The following is a 17,209-nucleotide window of genomic DNA, read 5'->3' as shown; positions in this document are numbered from 1 at the left end:
GCATGGTGATGGGGGATGCTTTGCCTTGCTGTCAGAAGGAAGCTTTGGTGATGGGAACTGCCCGTCCCCAGCAGCCCCACCTGCCTCATCCACCACACCTGGGGTGGCTGATTTGGGGACCCCCCTCCTTGTTGGGTACTCCCCATCCCCTGGGACATCTGCATCTCCCCCACCCACAGCCAGCCTGCAGCCCGCCCTTGGCTGCCTCTGTGGCAAAGCCCAGCGGGGCCTGGAGTGGGAGGAGGTCCTTACCATAGTCCTTCTTGCAGTACTTCTTCATGTTAATCTTGTAGTTGCCCTTGGCTGGCTTGCAGTAGGAGTCACAATCTGTGGAGGAAGAACAGAGGGTTGAGCACTGAGGGGCTTGAGGTACGTAAGGTCCTGTCGCACTGCAAGGTATGAGGGAACAGGGTGGAGGGGACAGCAATGAGACCCAGCCTGGCACAGGGTGGTGGGTACTCCACATCCCAGTACTCTCCAGAAGGCTCCTGAGCCAGGGCCTAGGCTGCTTCTGGGGATGGGGGTTTGGCAAGTCCAGATGCCCCTCTGACAGCTCACAAGAGCTGGGGGCTCAAATCCCAGCATGAACACTGACACCACATCAGCTTGGAGAAGAAATCAAAGGGCCTTGTGCCCACAAAGCGACTGTGTCATGTCCTGTACTGATGGGGATGATGTCCTGCAGAATAAATCAGCATGGAGTGGTGGAGGGAGCCTGGGGACTCTCCTCCAGAGGAGGGGATGGATGGGAGAGATGCAGGTGAGGTGATAGTGGCCACCATGGCGAGCAGGCAGGGCCATGGCCAAGGAGGGTCAACCAGAACAGCTATGGCCCTGCAAACCTGGGTGATGTGGGGAAGAGAGAACTTAGTACCAACCCCACCATCGGACCCAGAGGCCAGAGACCAAAAGGAAGGTCTGATCCCAGACCAAGGAGGCTGTAATCCTCCGGGGTGAAAGCCTTCAGGGGCCAGGGTGGTGGGAAGCATCCTCATGGGGCTGCCCCTCCAGAGACCCACACCTCATCGGTGCCCAGAAGCAGGGAAGGGGACTCGGGCTGGGGGAAGCAGGTGGATGAGGGAAGTGGCTCTGCTCTGCCAGGCCACTCCTGCTGCCCAAGCATCCCCTGCTCAGGCTGCTCCAGAAGGGCTGGAGAGGCCACCAGGCTGTCCACCACTCCACAAAGCATCCCTCCCTGCTGTCCCCCAGCTCCAGACAAGGCTCATGTCCTCAAGGAAGCTTTTTTTCCGTGCATTTCTAAAGACCCCAGATTTGCATCTCAAGCAGAGGGAGGGCAGGGAATGACTTTTTCCTTCTCCCCAAGGCTTTGATCCCAACAATTGCTGAAGCAGCCCTGTTCTCCTTTCTTTCCCCCTGCCATCTTCCTTTGAACATCTCAATTTGTCTCTTTCCAAATGGCATGTTTTTTCTAAGCCCATCTTTCTTCTTTTCTCTCCCCCTCACAGGTTCTCTCTCTGGCTTGGCCCCATGTCCCGGGACAGAGCCAGCAGTCTCTGAAGTTGTCTTTGTTTGCAGGTTGCCACAGCGATCACTGGGGATGGAGGAGAGGGTCGGGGGGAAGGTGGGGGAATAACAGTGCCCTGTGCCAAGGGGAGGAGGAGAAAAGAGGAAAGAAAGAAGCCCAGGACCACAAACTGGCTCTGGGCTCTGCTGCTCTCCTTTTTATCTGGGACTTTGTGCCGCCTGTTCCAAATTTGTCATTGATAGAAGTGGCACAGCATGAACCTAATTCTTGGCAGAGGTGGGTGAGCCCTGATTCTCGGCTCATCCCCCCTGTGCTGCCATGCTACCCCCTCTGCCCAGGCTGGCAGAGCTGCCCTGGCCCCGCTGCATCCCCTGGGACAGAGGTGGTGGCCGTGGAGGGGGCACAGGGCTGCCCCATGCAGCGTGGCTGCCGAGTGCTCTGAAGTGCTCTGCTGTGGCCACTGGAAATTGCCCCCATCTGCTGCATCCCTGGGATGTGTTACAGCCCCGTCCTGGACCCCGCTGCATCCTCTGGGACATGCTATGGGCCCATCCCTGACACTCTGCTCTGTCCTTTCCTGCTACGTGAAGGGGACTCTAAAAGGGAGCTCCCACTTTATTTTGGGGAGCACCCAGCAGGATGGGTGACATTTTCCTCCCCAAGCAGAGCAGAGGAGGATGTCATGTGCCTAAGCAACTACTTTTTGGGGTTGGGTGCAGGTTGTGCCCCTCCCTGCCTGCTGCAGGGGCCAGCCTGGGTCCCAGCCCTGCGCGAGCCTTTGGTGAAGGTGTGGGACCACATGGGTTTGTGGTGCTCATGCTGCTGGAGTTGGAGCTGGGAGCCCTACCACTGCAGCACTTTGCCAGTGCCATGCCGTGCAGGGCCAGGTGGTGAAAGGAGACAGCTGGGGGGCACAGAAACCATCCTGCAGCCGGCCATGAACCAGGGTGGGTGCCACATGGTGCTGAGCCCATGAGTGGTGGGGTGATGGGTGGTGGTACCAGGCTGCAGGGCATCCTTGGCCAGCCTGCCACCCTCCTTGTTCGGTGATGGGGAAGAAAAGCAGAAAGAAAACCAGTAACTGCCCTGAGTTCCTGTTCATTATTAACATCATAAAACTCTGATTCAAAATAACTGAAAATGGTGTTGGGAATTAACAATTTGGGATTATTTTGGGGATTTTTTTAACCTCAGCTTTGTGCTGAGGAACGTTCCTCAAATATAAAAGCAATTCCTGCTCAATTTCTATAAGAAACTTGGGAAGAAAAAAACAAAGACCAAGTAGCTCAAAGCATTTGCCTTCCTTGCCTCTGAGTGTGTGGCTCCATCACCACGCATGGGTGCTGTGGGTGGGGGGTGGCCAGGTGAGGGGTGCCAGGCCTGCCACCCAGCTCATTCTCTGCCAGAGGGGCAGCTGGGTCCTGCCTGCACCTCCACAAACTGCCTCTCCCTGGGCACCCCATCCAGTTCCTGCAAGGTTCCCCTGCAGCAGGGCTCTGCTGGGGGTCTCCGCCCCCAGCCCTCATCACAACATGGCTGTGGACCACAGCTGCAGCCTCCCATGCCCACTGGGATGCCACATGCCAGGGGATGGCTGTTCCCCCAGGCAGAGCCCAAGGAGCCTGGCAGCAGCTCTTCCCACCCTGCTAGCTCAGCAGGGCAGCACGCTCCGTCCATCCCTAAAATCGTCTGGCAGGCCATCTGAATGGCCATCGGAGAAGCCGCTTTATGAGCGCCTCTCCCCTGGCAGCCCCCAGAGCAACTCCCCACTTTCCCAGCTCCTTTTTAAACTTCCCAGTTGCTGCATTACACATCCTGCAGGGCAGTGGAAAGAAGATCAAGTTTAGCCCCCACCTGCAGCCACCCTCCTGCCCACCCCTCCCACCGTGCCCACACAGCCTGGTGGGGCAGCTGAGCCCCATGGAGGTGCTGGGGGATGGCAGAGACCTGCCACAACCTGAGGCTGGGAGAGTGCACCCACAAACCCCGAGATGCTGCTGCATTCCCAGGATATGCCACAGCCCGGTCCTAGACACTTGGTGCACCCCTGGGATAGCTACAGCCCTGTCCTACGCTCAGTCCCCTTCATGTCCCAGGCAGTGGCACCCCACGGACAGGCAACGTCTCCGCTGGCAGTGGGGAGCTGGCACGTGGGACGGATGGACAGAGCAGAGCAAGCACCAGGCGATGCCACACACACGTGGGAGGAGATAGATGGTGACCAGTGAGCCACCAGCCTGGCATGGGCATCCCCCATCGCTGAGGGGGAGCATGTGCAAGAGGCAGTGATTTTGCACATCTGGTTTACTTCTCCTCACCTTGAAAAAAAAGAATATTTTGTTTTAAGAGAGATGTAACTTAATTAGGTGTTATGGCTGCAAAACTTTTACTGCTGACTTTGAATTCTTTTAAAGCCCTGTTTTGTGCTCCATGAATTTTGTTAATTCTGCTAACAGGGAACAAGGATATTTTTTTTCCACTAAGTGGAAAATATTTTAAGATAATAATAATAAAAATTATGAGAAGTGGACCTACGACGTTTTACTGCTGAGCCAGTCGGCTGCTCAGGCAGAGAGATCAAAGCCGGACCTCAAAGGCTGCAGAGGGTTGGAAAGGCAGGAGAAAGCTGGGAAGATCGATGCAGAGGATGGCAACATCCGTGAAAAGCCCAGATGCACAGGGGGACAGGGAGGAGGATGGGGAGAGGGGGGGAAGCCCAGCACCTGAGTGCGGCAGCCCTGAACAATGTGCCCCTGTTCCTGCAGCCCGGCACCTGCTGCCCGAGGCAGGGAGAGAGGTGGGGAACCGGGGAGAGAGGGGGCTCAGAGGCTGCCTAGGGTGGGACGACTGTGGGCACTGAGGGGGTGAGTGCCCTGCTCACAGGGGAGCCTGGGGGCTCCTGGGGCAGAAGGATGCAGGCAGAGGGGCACCAGTGTGCAGGCAGCAAGCAGGGTGCAGGCAGCAGGCAGGGTGCAGGCAGCAGGCAGGGTGCATTGCTGTGGCCAGCCCTGCCCATGGCACAAGCACATGGCAGGCAGGGTAACCCAGGCAGAGTTGGGCAGGGCAGCACCACCTACTCCATCCATCTCTGATCCCCTGCCTCAGCAAAGGGGGCAGCAGGACCCCAGCTGGGCGCCCTGCTCCCCCCAGTGCAGACTCTGGGCAGAGGCGAGCTACTTTGCATTAAAGATATTCAAGCTAGAAGCCAGAAATCTTAAAACAACAAACCCACAGATAAAACTAGAGGCAGTTTAAGGCAGACCTGCTCCGCTAAAACAAAGTAAACACCCGGGTCTCCAGAAAGTGCCATTTATTTTTACGCAGCTGAAAAGATCAGACATCACTCTAAGACTGTTCCTATTTATAAAGCACTAGAGGGGAGTCACCTTGATTAACTCTGTTCCATGTGTCGCTCTCTGTTTGCAATGAAACCGTCCAAATCCCCCTTTCCCTCCCAACCACTTTTTTCCCTTTCCCAAAGCCTGGTGTTCCCAACTCCTGCCCGCTGTGTGGGCAGGGCAGGCAGAGAGGCAGGAGCAGGGGTGGTGCTGGTCTGCCCCATCCCATGCAGCCTCCCCAGCAGCGTTACCATCACTGACAGCTCAGCCTTTATGGTCACCCCATCGGGCAAGATGCTGCCAGAGCGTGGAGTGAAACCTCTGCAGGACTCACATAGGGCGGCTCGACTCACGACCTGATAACCCTCCTGTTTTCTGGAGCCTCTGCGGAGCAGGGCTGGAAGGGCTGAGATGTGTCTGTGGGTGCTGGGTGGGCGCTGGGCTGTGCAGAACTCCCGGTCTTTCATTGATACGTGGGATCCGCACACATGCAGGGCCAACGTCGCTCTGCAAGCAGCTGAGCTACCAGCCTCCTTCTGTCCATCTCCCCTCTCCATCCCCATCCGCACGCTTTTGTCCTGCCGTAGATCCACACCTTTGACACCCCTTGTCCCTGTCCCCCTCCCATGGTCACTGAGTGCGTGCATGTGGCTGCAGGGGTCATGCTAGATGTTCCCAAAAGGCTGGGGAGTACATCCTAAGCACATGTCCGCCAGGGAAGAGGCTGTTGGCATTTTCCATCCCCAAGGCAAGGTGGCTGCAGGAAGGAGAGCTGGGGAGAAGGATGCACATAGGGCACAGGCTGTGTATTACCCCACACTGGCATGCGGGAGAAGACCAAGATCCTGAGGACAGCAGGGTGAAGGGTGGCCTGAGGAGGAAAGGGACTGCTTCTTTCCCTAGCTTCTCCCCCTTGACCTGGCTCAGGATCCCCACAGAGGGATAGAAACAGGATAGCTATGAACAGTTACGCTACCATACTGACAGGACTGCGGAAGGAGAGGAGGGGAGAGAGAAAAGCCCTGCTGCAGCCCCCTCCCATGCATGGCCATGCATGCATCTCAAGACCTGGCCCAGCATCAGCACAGCCCATCCATTGCTCCCACTGTTGGTGACCACCACGTAGGGCACAGGGGTGCCAGGATGAAGTGAGATGGTGGGGGTGGCTGATAGAAGAGGGGCGGTCAGGGAGGAGGTGCAAAGCGGCTGCTTTGCCCTGCAAGGCCACATCCTGCAGCAGTGGGGAGGGCTGAGCATGGTGCTGCCAAGGGGTGGTGAGGAGCTGGTGGGCTGCACCCCTGCTTTCCTCCTTGGAGGGGATGGAGAAAACTTTTCCCTGAGAAAGCCTCATCAAGCTTTGTCAGTTCCTTCCAAGAAATTAACATGATTTCAAATCTCAGTTATTTTTTTCACCAACATTTTTCACTATTAACCTTTTTGCCAAAGGGCTTGGCAGGGCTCAGCCCTCGATGTGCAGGGGATAGGGGAGGTGGGAGGGTCTCTGCATAGGGCTGGGGCCACAGGCTCGGCCTGGGACGTGGAGCACTTACCTGCGGGTGCCTCTGTGCTGGTGACCAGGGAGGTGGGGTTGATGGCAGGGATCTCTGGAAGAGGAAGGGAAAGATGTCTTAAGGAAAGGGATCATCAGCTCTGGGGCTAACACCTGAGCAAAAGCCCCCTTGCAGGCGGGGTGTAGAGGGGGTTTTGTGGGTCATCTCCAGTGACTCACTAAAAAAGACAATGGGATGAGTCTGACCTGAGTATTGCAGGCTATTAAACAGATCCAGAGATGCCCAGACTGAGCTCAGTAAATTCGGCCAGGCTGAGATGCTGCAACCTCCAAGAGCCCTAAGCTGCCGCTGTGGAGGACACATGCTCCAGGGACGGACGCTCCCTGGATGCTCAGCTCACCTGGACTCAGTTTGGGCATCGGATGGGTGCTTGGCTGATCTGAGTATGTTCAAGGCTGCACAGTACAGGGTAAGTGTAGGCAAGCCCCCACTTTCTCAGGATACCTGGTGACAAAACCTGAGGGAAGTTCGGTCCTAACCCCAAATGTGGGGAAGAACAGAAGGAGAGGAGCCAGCCCTGCCAGCTCACCCCCACTGCCACCGCTCCAGCAGTGCCAGCGGATGCTACAAGGTGGGAAGCTGTTCCTCTGCCACTTGGGTCAAATTCAGACATACTGCAACAATAAACACAGTTTTACACTGACCACAGGATCTGGCCTTGCCCCAGACCTGACCATGCTCAGGGCTCAGCCAGGTGAGGAGGGCACCTTGCTCCAGCCAAAGATGTGACCCAGCAGGGCTGTTTCAGCCAGCTGGAAAAACTAACCCAAGGGGTCTTTCAGAGCCTCTTGCGTGGGGAGATGTGAAGCATGGGTGCCCACAGAAGGTGACCAAACCACCCAAACTCAACCACCTCCTGGAGGACGTCCATAAGGGTGGCCACTCTCTCGTCTCAGCTTCTCTCCCACCACATGTGGTGGGGGACTGAGAGGCACCCACTGGAACCAGCCCAAGGAGAGAATCCCCCAGCACTGGCGGGGGTCCTGAGCACAGGGCAGGGCACGGCAGCACTCACTGATGCAGGGGGCCACTGGCGAGCGGCTCTGCTGGTAGCCCTTGGCACAGCGGTTGCAGGTGAGGCCGGTCACACCATCCTTGCATGGGCACTGCCCCGTTGTCTGGTTGCAAGTCTTGCCGGCTGCACCAACAGGATGGCAGTCACAAGCTGCGTGGGAGAGAGAGAAAAGGTTACATGGGAGGTGGTTGCACAACACAACCCCCAAATCAGACCCAGCGTACCACCCCCACAGAGTCGAGGAGGAGGTAGCCCTTCCAGCACACTGGTGGAAAGCAGCTGCTGGGGCCAGCACAGCCAAGACCCAGGGGTCCAGGCTGCGGCCCCATGTGTGCTGTGAGCAGCATGGGCAGGAGGGCGAGTGGACGAAGGACTTGGCCAGGGTATGGCCTCCACTGACAAGGATGGTTTAGGATGAGCCCCTGGAGACCCCACAGCTCACGTGGGCACCTGCAGACACCAACTCGCATTGAAGGACACAGTTTCTCCCCTCTGGCTTTGCAGGCAGCGGCGCTGGGAGAGCCCGGCACGCATGCAGGCAGGAGCAGGGACTTCCACGGGCAGCCCTGCACTGCTGCCAGCCGTGCCCTGTGCAAGCAAAGGGAGAGGGGCTCACAGGGGGCTACGCAAACCTTGTTCACGGTCAGGGTGGGACTGGGGGCACTACCAGGACAGAAAGCAGACAGAAGGTCTGCTCTTTCCTCACCTCAACCCCAGGGTGATGGTCCTTTTGCAGCAGTAAAAAGCATTTTCTCCACTTGCTCACCCACCTCTGAGCTTTTCAGTCCATGGAGGTAAACCAACACCGAGCTTTTACACAAACCTTGGACTTGTCTTGATTTTAGGATGGTCTAAAGTGCATCTTCTCAATGCTTGCCAAGCTCATGAGCCTCAGTACCCATCCTAGCTCCTGGAGACTCCAGCCAAAGGATGCCCCCCTTCCTTTCTAACACAGCATCCCCAGGGACAGACCACACCTAAGGTAGGTGAAAGTTGGGTCTTCACCCCGAGAACAGACCCAAAGCGGCTCTCCATCACACCACACTAGATGATAGACCCACCAAAGACTGTCTACATGGAGGGATGTGGGAAGGAGATGCTCGCTCAGGAGACGACCTCCCCATCTGCCAGCCCAGGGCTGGGCTGGCTATGAGCTGAAGAAGGTTATCTCAGCCTCCATCAGTGTAAGAGTTGAACGTGATTCCAAGGCAAAACAAAAACAACACCACCACCACCCCGCAGCCCCCGATGGTATAGTTTCCCTAATTTTCACCAGATGGGATTGGTGGGAGCACCATGGAGCTGCTCCTCAGCCCCCCTCTCGCACAGCCAGAAACCAGAGCGAGCAGCCTCTAATCAGGACCAGATGCTTTGTCCTTATCAGATCTTGGCTGGGACTGGAAGCGGACGTCTTTCTGACAAGGATATTTTGGGGGCTCAGCTGTGATAACAAATGGCAGTGAGAGAGCGAGTCTTGGCATGACGCAGGGCTGTCAGAAACATGGGGTCTTTCTTGGGCCCCAGCGGTGTATTCCTGGTGTAAAGTTTAAGAACGGACATAAATCTCAGCACAATCAGGATCCAAGTCATCTAAAGCGGATCTCTCCTCATGCCATGGAAGAAGGCTTTCAATGAGTCTTGATGTTTTACCTGGATCGGCAACTAAGGCAGCTTTGCTCAGAGTGTCTTTTGGAGATGACCTTGGTCTCTGCCAGACCAATCTCTGGCCCCTCGCCCTGTCATGGTGGGATTTCCCACAGTCCCACAAAATCCATTGCTCCTTCCCGCTCCAATGGGAAAAACATCTGAGGCAACACCCAGTGCTTGCCCCGACCAGTCCCATGTCCCATTGTGGCCGCATCCCACTGCTCTGGCTCTAGCATCTCCATCCCTCCTCATCCTGACAGAACTCACAGTGGGGCGCATGGCTCAGGGACCCCATCCTGGCACCAGGGAATGCAGGTGCTGGGGGAACAGCACAGCTCCATGCCGGCTGCCCACACACCGAGCCCTGCTGCTCACAGCCCTGCTGGTTGCCAGGATCTGGCCCACAGTGCTTGAATGGTGGATTAAGTCACTAGCTTGGAGCTTAACTCATCGAGCTGTGCTTGCCAGAAAGCATGTCTTGCACCTAATATTGAGGGTATTTTTGCATCTTAAGGCTTAGCTGCTACTGCTTCACCAGTTTTCATTGGAGAAAGCTCACGGTTTACAGCTTTGTTTAAATTACAGGGATTAATGCACAGCCATTCTTTATTTGACTTTTCAATTACCACCATTGAATTAATCCTGCAGGTTGTTCTGCCTTTTCCATCCTCCCAGCTTTTCCGTCTAGCAGGGTCCAGCAGTGACAGCAGCTGCTGGTGGGCCAGCGGCTGGAGGGAAGAGCTCGCCTCCCCACTTGCTGGACAGTGGCTGAGGGCTCCGCTCAGTTGCTGGCAGGAGATGCAGGCTTGTGCAATCTGCAGTTGATATTTTTGTGCTTATTGTGAAGACACTGCATCCCAGCAGAGACAAACCATGATCTGATGGTTTGGTTGGATAGTTATTTAGTAACATGTGCTGGGGTTTGTTTAAATAAAATGTAATAGTCCCTAGCCTCTGGGCTAGTATTTCACCTCCTGAATATGAACTGAGCTTCATTCCCAGAGCCTGCAACACCCAGCTTTGCTGGGATGCTCAGCTTCTGCCCTACACCAGCACTGCAGTAGGAGCAGAAACCTTTGTTCATAACTGCAGCCCCCAGTTCACAGCAGCTTTTAACATCTACTGTCCTGAGCCCTGTTTTTCCTTTTATTTTTTTCTTGCAGGAGCGTAGATGCCCAAGCCATAGGTACAGGACGCACCCTTGGAGAAACAAAGCCCAAACTGTTTTGTCCTCTCTCTGTGCGTGTATAGATCTCTCTGGCAGCACCAGCTCCCATTCATGGCACTAGGCAGGCAGGCTCCCAGGTGCTCCCAAGGAGCTCCCAATCTCAACCAGTCCACCACTGGCTAAGTATAAGAAAGGGTGGAAACGCTCTCTGCTTTACTGAAGGAGGGGCAGCCAAAAGGGAAGCATCAGGGATTTTATTATTAATTCTGTTCCCTGAGGCAGAGCTAAGAACTGGCTCCCAGGACCCAGGGTACTGCCTTTACTGCCAGATCCTCCTCAACATATGCACCGTAGCGGGGGACAGCCCTTGTGCACATGTTCATCTGGCCAGGCTGATCCGTGCAGCATTCCCAACCCACGGGCAGACCCTGCCAGCCCTCCGGAAGTGGCACCCTCCAGGTCAGGCTGGCAGAGACCTGCCTGTGGCCTGGCACGGGGACAGACAAGGGCGGGGGGGTTGTCTGCAAGGGGGGACCTGCTGCAGCCCCCCACTCCTCTGCTCCAGCCTGGGCACTGGTCACTGGCATTTCTCCTGCACAGTGGCATCAGCCCTCGCCCCATCCCACCAGCTCCTGAGCACGCTACGATGCTCTGCCCACCCCATCCCTTCCAGAGGAGTCACTTTGAATCCAAGATGCTTTCCATCACCTTGACACTCCACAATTACTGCCCTGTGAGGATGGTGGAGCAGGACTTGCCTTGACAGACCGCAGGCTGATGCCTGCATGAGGCAGGCACAGGCAGACTGAGGCAGCCAGGGCCCCTCTGCTTCCTCCATCCTCAGCTCTGAAAACAGAGGGACCTGAGCCACAGGCCCAGGCAGGAAACACTGCGCCCACAGTGCCCCTGGTCCCACAGACCCGTACCATATTCAGTTACCCTCCTCTCTGCTTCCGGCACTTAGCCAAATGCTGCTTGATTTATTTGGTTGGTTTTATTTTAAATTTTTTTTTTGGGGGGTGGGGGGGTGGGGAAGTGTTCTCTTCCCTGGCATGAGCCCTGTCAATGGGAAATCCTTGCTGCTGCTGGGAGGCTGCCATGCCCCCAGCCATAGCTGTGACATGGGCTGGCCAAGGCCATGGCTCTGGGAGGCAGCGTGTGGTCCCCTGGGGCCATGGTCTGCCGAGGTGGGACCTGTCAAATCAACTGCTCAGGTTATTAAAAAATGATTAGTTCACTGTTTGCTAACGCACTGGGTGCGAGCAGGGGTCCCCCTGCCAGTGCCCCCTCAGCCATGTTGCTGCTGCTGCCACAACATCAGTCAAATGTAGGAAATTTCTCCCTTTGCTCCATCCTTGCAGCACTCCCGTGGGAACAAGGATGCGGTGAGGCAGGGGTGGCTGATGCAGCACAGGCAGCGGAGGGATTTTACCTATTACATCTGGGCCCCAAGAGCCATACCTACAAACAATACTAATGCACCCAAGAAGGGAACCCCAAAGCCAAATCCTTCAGTTTAGCTCTGTGGACACATTAATGGTCTGAAATCTGCTTCAGCAGTTCCTGTAGCCCCTACATAAACATGCCAGCATCATGTCCTCACAGCAGTGAAGGTGCCTCGTGCTCTTGTGGCTGCACAATGCACTCGAGAGGGATGATGCGCTCCTTTCTGGGAGGTACTTGCAATCTAAGCTGGAAAAAGATGAATCAGGGATGAATTCCCAGCCTCAGAGCAGCTGCGGCCATCTCAGCCTCTTTAGTGAAACTATTGTTTTGAGGCTTCACAAAGGAAGATGGCTCCACAGAGGGGGCTGAACAGGGAGAGATAAGACAAACCAGACAGGCTTTGCCAGGAGCTAGTGGGAGAGGAGAGGTGCAGGTTTTGTGATGTTTGGCACAGGCTGGAGACCTTGTGAGGTCAAGCTGTGGCTTGATGGCTTGGAGCCAGTGCGGCTCCTGGCCAGCCTGGGGACAAACTACCCTGCCTGCAGGCACTGGGAGACATGTTGCACAGCATCTCCCAAAAAAGAGGTCCCAAGTGCCACCCCGCAGCTGAAATACACACTGTGGGGTCCTGCACTACAGCCTAGGAGGGAGAGGAAAACCTGCATCAGCACCCCCAGCCCTCCAAGGCAGGGAAGCCATCACGGGTCATTTTGTGAAGCAGCTTGAATGCATGTCTATGGCCCAGACGCTGTCAGCATCACAGATGTTTAGTCACATGCCTTATTCAGCACTTGCCCAGCATCTCTCCAAACACTGACTGCACTGCACAGCAGGTACTGCCACACCAGGACCTTCCCAGGGCTCCTGGGACTCTGGTTGCTCCCTGCCCATCATCATCGTCCCCATCCCTGAAGGAGACCGTGGGCTCAAAACGATGTCCCTGTCTGTTGCCCTTAGTGTGGCAGAGGTGACCAGCGTGATAGAGCCTGGAGGTGACCTGCAGCTGCTGAAGGGAGAAGCTGGGATTTGAGCAGAGGGATGCCCCAAGCATGGAAGGGAAGAGCAAGGAATCCAGAAGAGATTATATCACCTATGCTACCGCCCACACGGAGACACCCCCAGCTTACCTTTGCAGGCCTTACGGTCTGTGATGGACTTGCTGAGGTCCCGGTAGAAGCCCTCCTTGCAGTAGTGGCAGTGCCGCCCCGCTGTGTTGTGCCGGCAGTTGAGGCAGACACCGCCGCTCTTCCTGCCCGAGAGCTTGTACAGCTCCATGTTGAAGCGGCAGCGTCGGGCATGCAGGTTGCAGTTGCAGGCTGCAAGGGAAAGGGAGAAGGTGAGGACAAGAGGCAAAGCCTGGAATCCCCCCTGGGTGGGCTGGATCTGCCCCGGTGCCACCCGCTGCTGCTGAGGGCCAGGGCTGCCTGCACCGGGGGAGTGGGATGGGCAGGGCATGGCACAGCACAGCTGGCCCCCATGTGCCGGCCAGATGTGCAGTATCTGCCGCCCCATGGGGCCGGTCCTGGGAGGTCAGGGCAGACGAGAAAGGGCACATGTAGGGACAGGGCACTGCTTGGCTGAAGGCAGACGAGTGTGCGATGGAGGGGTGCAACTGGGGGGTTCAGAGGGCCAGCTGGGTACCTGCAGCCCTGCCGTCCCCCCTGCCCCTTCACCAACAGCTGGCTCTGGTGACAGAGCCCACCCAGCCTTTCTGCAGGACCACCTGTCTCGTGCCAGGGGGTGTGATGGCATTGTCCTTGCTGCCTCACAGGGTACCATCCTCAGCGTCAGCCACAGAGGCCCCACATTCCTTATATTTAAGGCTTGACCCTGCATGCATGTGGATGCACACAAAGAAGCCCCAATAGCAATCCATGCATGCGTGTGCACACACAAACACCCACAGGCACACTCACAAGCTCATATGCACACAAACACATACACACGAACGTGGGCACACAAATATGCCCCTAAATATCCACAAATCATTACATGTGCACACAAGCACGTATGTGTGCACATGCATGCACACAGAAATATCTACATACCATTACACATGCACACACAGATGTGTACACAAACCTGCACGCTTACACGTGCAGGCATGCACATTCATACACATGCTCATGTGTATGCATGCATAAACATGCACGAATATGCATGCACAGATGCCAGCACATGCACACACACATATGCATGACCCGGCAAACGCACACTATTTTTTCATTAGCCACAGGAACCGCGCAGCCCCCCCGCCCGATTCCACGTGTGCGAGATAAAAAGGCAAAGCAATGCCCATTCCTGCTTAACACCCTCGCAAAAAGATAATGGGAACAAGATTTCCTTCGGCAAAATGCGGCGCCCTCCTCCCCCAGCCCTGGCCCCCTCCCCGCGCCGGTAAATTGAGGTTGGGTGAGAGTTTTTCCAGGCGTACTGTGAAATTCATTAACGTGTCAGCCCAGATTTAACTGCTTAGGCCTGGCTTGGCAGTCGTGTGAAGTTGCCTCCCCCCCAGCCAGCAGCGCTGGTGGGAGCTTCAGCCCGGGCAGATCAAACGCTCCCTCGCCTGCCTTGCTCTGGCCTCGGAGATGCTCGGGGAAGAAAACCGGAGCAAACCCCAGACCTAAAAAAGAGCCTTTTTGGAGGCTTAAATGAATTGAGTGAAAGGTTGTTGCCAGCCTTGGTGCTGCCGTCACCATGCACTCAAAACTCAGCTCCCCTGGGAGCTGCCCCGGGTTACGAGATTAGTGTAAAAATCACATGGCAGGCATCAAAATAACACTCTGGTGTAGTGGTAGGTGCCTTTGGAGGCTTGAACCTTTTGAGCTCTTCCCCATCCCCCCCCCGTCCCCCCAGTGCCAGTGAAAAATAGGGACTTCTGAGGCCAATTCTGACATGGGGCTAGGCACTGGGACAAAGCTCCTGGAGGGAGAGCAGCAAATACTGCCCATGGTCCTGAGCAGCGTAGGATAATGCTGTGCCAGGGATGCTGACACTTGGCCAGGCTTTGCCAGGGCCAGGAGAGATGCAGTGAAGTATCTCAACATCCAGGCTGCTCTTGCACTCACGAGACAATGGCACAGGGACAAGTTGGGGTGGTCTATGCCACTGAACTGAGGCAGCCACGCATAAGTGCAGCAAAGGAACAACTTTTTTGGGGTAGAGCTGCCTTGTTATTCCCTTACGTCACCAAAAGACCAGTTAGGTCACCCCCAAAGGCAGCTTCACTGTCCCGCTGGGAATGCTCGGGGCCACTCCTGTGAGCCCCCGGCATCCTCTCTGGACGGAAAGGGGACAGCAGCCCAGAGGGGAGGCGATGGGCGACGGAGGAGAAAGGTCAGGTAAATGATTCGCTGCCCTTGGCGCGGGTCCCTCTCTGCCTCCAGTTTAATCAGTGAGAGAGTAACTGGCCAGGACCTTTTCACGGCATCACCGACCCTGCCGCAGGCTGGGGCCCCTCCTGGCTGGCATGTCTCCATCAGTCCCGGGGCCACCTTTCCCTGGGAACATGCTGCAGATCCTCCCAGGAGCCAGCTTTTGGGAAGAAACTTCCTCTGGCTGCCCAGCATCGGGTCCCCTCTGCCTGCATGCAGCAATGCTGCCCACGCTGGGCTGCTGCTCCCAGCCCCGGCTGGGCATCAGCAAACTGCCGCCGGCTTAGCAGGAACCAAGCCGGGATTTTGGCGTGATCCCGACCAGCCAACATGGGTACCTGGCTGGGCTTGGCCATGCAGGAAGGGGTGGCTGTCCCCTGCTTGGGGACAGGGTCACACCAGCACGCGTGACTGTCCCCTCACCCCCCCCGGCGCAGCCATCCAGCACTAATCAGAGCAGACGGGTCCCCACTCTTACCCAGCTAAATACTTGCACTGTTCCTCAGTGCCGACTTGGTTGCAAGCTCTGTCTGTCTCCCGTTAATCACTAATTAAAGGCTTGAATGTTCCCTGCTGTTTGGGGTATTAATAAGAATTTAATTGCACAGTTTGGGGCTAATTACGTGGTAGCTCACTTCCGCCCTTGTACAGTATGCCAATTAAACAATCATATGATCAATTAAACAATCACAAGATCTAATAATTTGCTATAATAGACTAATTAAACGTCAACACCTTGCAATGGAACAACCTTATGTTCCTCTTTTGATGGTGTTTGAACCCCTGCCCAGGCCCTGGCCACCCTACAACCTCTTCTCCTCTGGGCTGCTGCACATGGAAGAGCTCAGAGCAATGGCACGAGGGGCTTTGGGGCAGGGACCCTGGATCAGGACAGGCAGCACCATGTGCCGGGGCACATGGGTGCAGGCCACGGAGCCCGCGGGGCAGAAGCAGGGCTCGCCGCCCCTGCAAGCTCCCTGGGAATAATTAGCAAAGGCAGCCGGCTCAGCGAAACCCTAGACCGGCCACTGCTGCCAACCCGCAGCGGATTTGAGCTACGCCCCTGCTTTGGCTGGAGGAGAGCCCAGCTGGGACGGCAGGGCAGGATGGGGCTGCACCTCCGCCCTGGGGATGGGAACAGAGACCAGAAAAGCCCCTTCAATCCCATCCGCACTGCCCCTCCATCATGGGGAAGGTGTTTAGAGAAAGGGGCCTGGGCTCCTGCCTCTACCACTAAGAAGCAAGAGGGGAAATAGAAGTGAAGAGTCCTCCCTGAGGGGCTGTGAGCTGAGGATAGGTGTGCGAGGGACAAGACTGAGCTGCTCCAGCCCCATCCTCAGAGGAACAGGACTCAGGATGGTCAGACAAGAGTTAATCCCCTTCACCACAGTGGTGGCTGCCTCCCCAGATCATCTGGGATGCTGCACCCCGCGGGGAGCAGGTGCCCAGGCAGGGGTGGCAGGGGGGATTCTGCCCACCTGCCCACCTCCAAAAGCCATCACCTACCCTGCACCACTCCCCCCGCTTTCTCTGGGAAGAGCTGGGGCCAGTGCTACTGGGAACACACTGGTTCCCAGCACACCTGGGAGAGGCTGGGGAGCACCCCACCGTGGGGCACGCGGCAAGGGAAGGGGCTGCAGATGCGACTGCCAACAGGCCACCGGCAGCACGGATCCTGCTCCGCAGGGTAAAAGAGCCCAGGCCAGGTCACTGGGGCATTTCTGAGATAGTTTTTGCCTGGGAAGTGCTGAGACAGAGAAAGCAAGCATGCATGTACAGGAAGGGGCAGAGGACATGGGGGAAGCACATGGGATCCACTAAATCACATCACCCCTCCAGGGATTTGTGTTTTCAGGCACTGGCATCTCGGATCGATTGCCACAGCCCCCCAGCCCAAAGCGAAGGGAGCAGCAGGCAGCAAAGTCTTCCCAGGAGAGCGCAGCCCCTTCCCCGCCGAGCCCCCCGATCAAAGCGAGCCCCGTGCATTATCCCGGTGCTCCCGGGAGCGCTCCCGCCGCGGCCACCACAAAGGGAACAAGAGCTCCCGCATTACCAGCGAGTGCATCAATTACTTCCAGTGGCTGCCTTGTGCTAATCCAATTCCCCCCCTTCCCCAGGCCGGGGGTTTGGGGGGCAGCCTGCCGAGGGGGAGACCAGGCTGCCC

At 56.6% G+C, this 17,209-nt stretch overlaps 1 protein-coding gene across 1 annotated transcript in view; it reads right to left on the bottom strand.

Moving 5' to 3' along the window:
• NTN3 (netrin 3) overlaps positions 1 to 17,209 on the bottom strand; it is a 31,947-nt gene that overhangs the window by 1,789 nt on the left and 12,949 nt on the right. The window contains exons 3-6 of the mRNA XM_056336512.1: positions 12,799 to 12,987; positions 7,411 to 7,560; positions 6,375 to 6,428; positions 253 to 327 (exon numbers count right to left, since the gene is read on the bottom strand). Of these exons, the coding sequence (XP_056192487.1) occupies positions 253 to 327; positions 6,375 to 6,428; positions 7,411 to 7,560; positions 12,799 to 12,987 (468 nt within the window). The remainder of the gene's footprint in view (positions 1 to 252; positions 328 to 6,374; positions 6,429 to 7,410; positions 7,561 to 12,798; positions 12,988 to 17,209) is intronic.

Source organism: Falco biarmicus, chromosome 4, assembly GCF_023638135.1.
Source record: "Falco biarmicus isolate bFalBia1 chromosome 4, bFalBia1.pri, whole genome shotgun sequence".
Lineage (NCBI taxonomy): Eukaryota > Metazoa > Chordata > Aves > Falconiformes > Falconidae > Falco > Falco biarmicus.
This window is presented reverse-complemented; position numbering and strand designations above follow the sequence as displayed.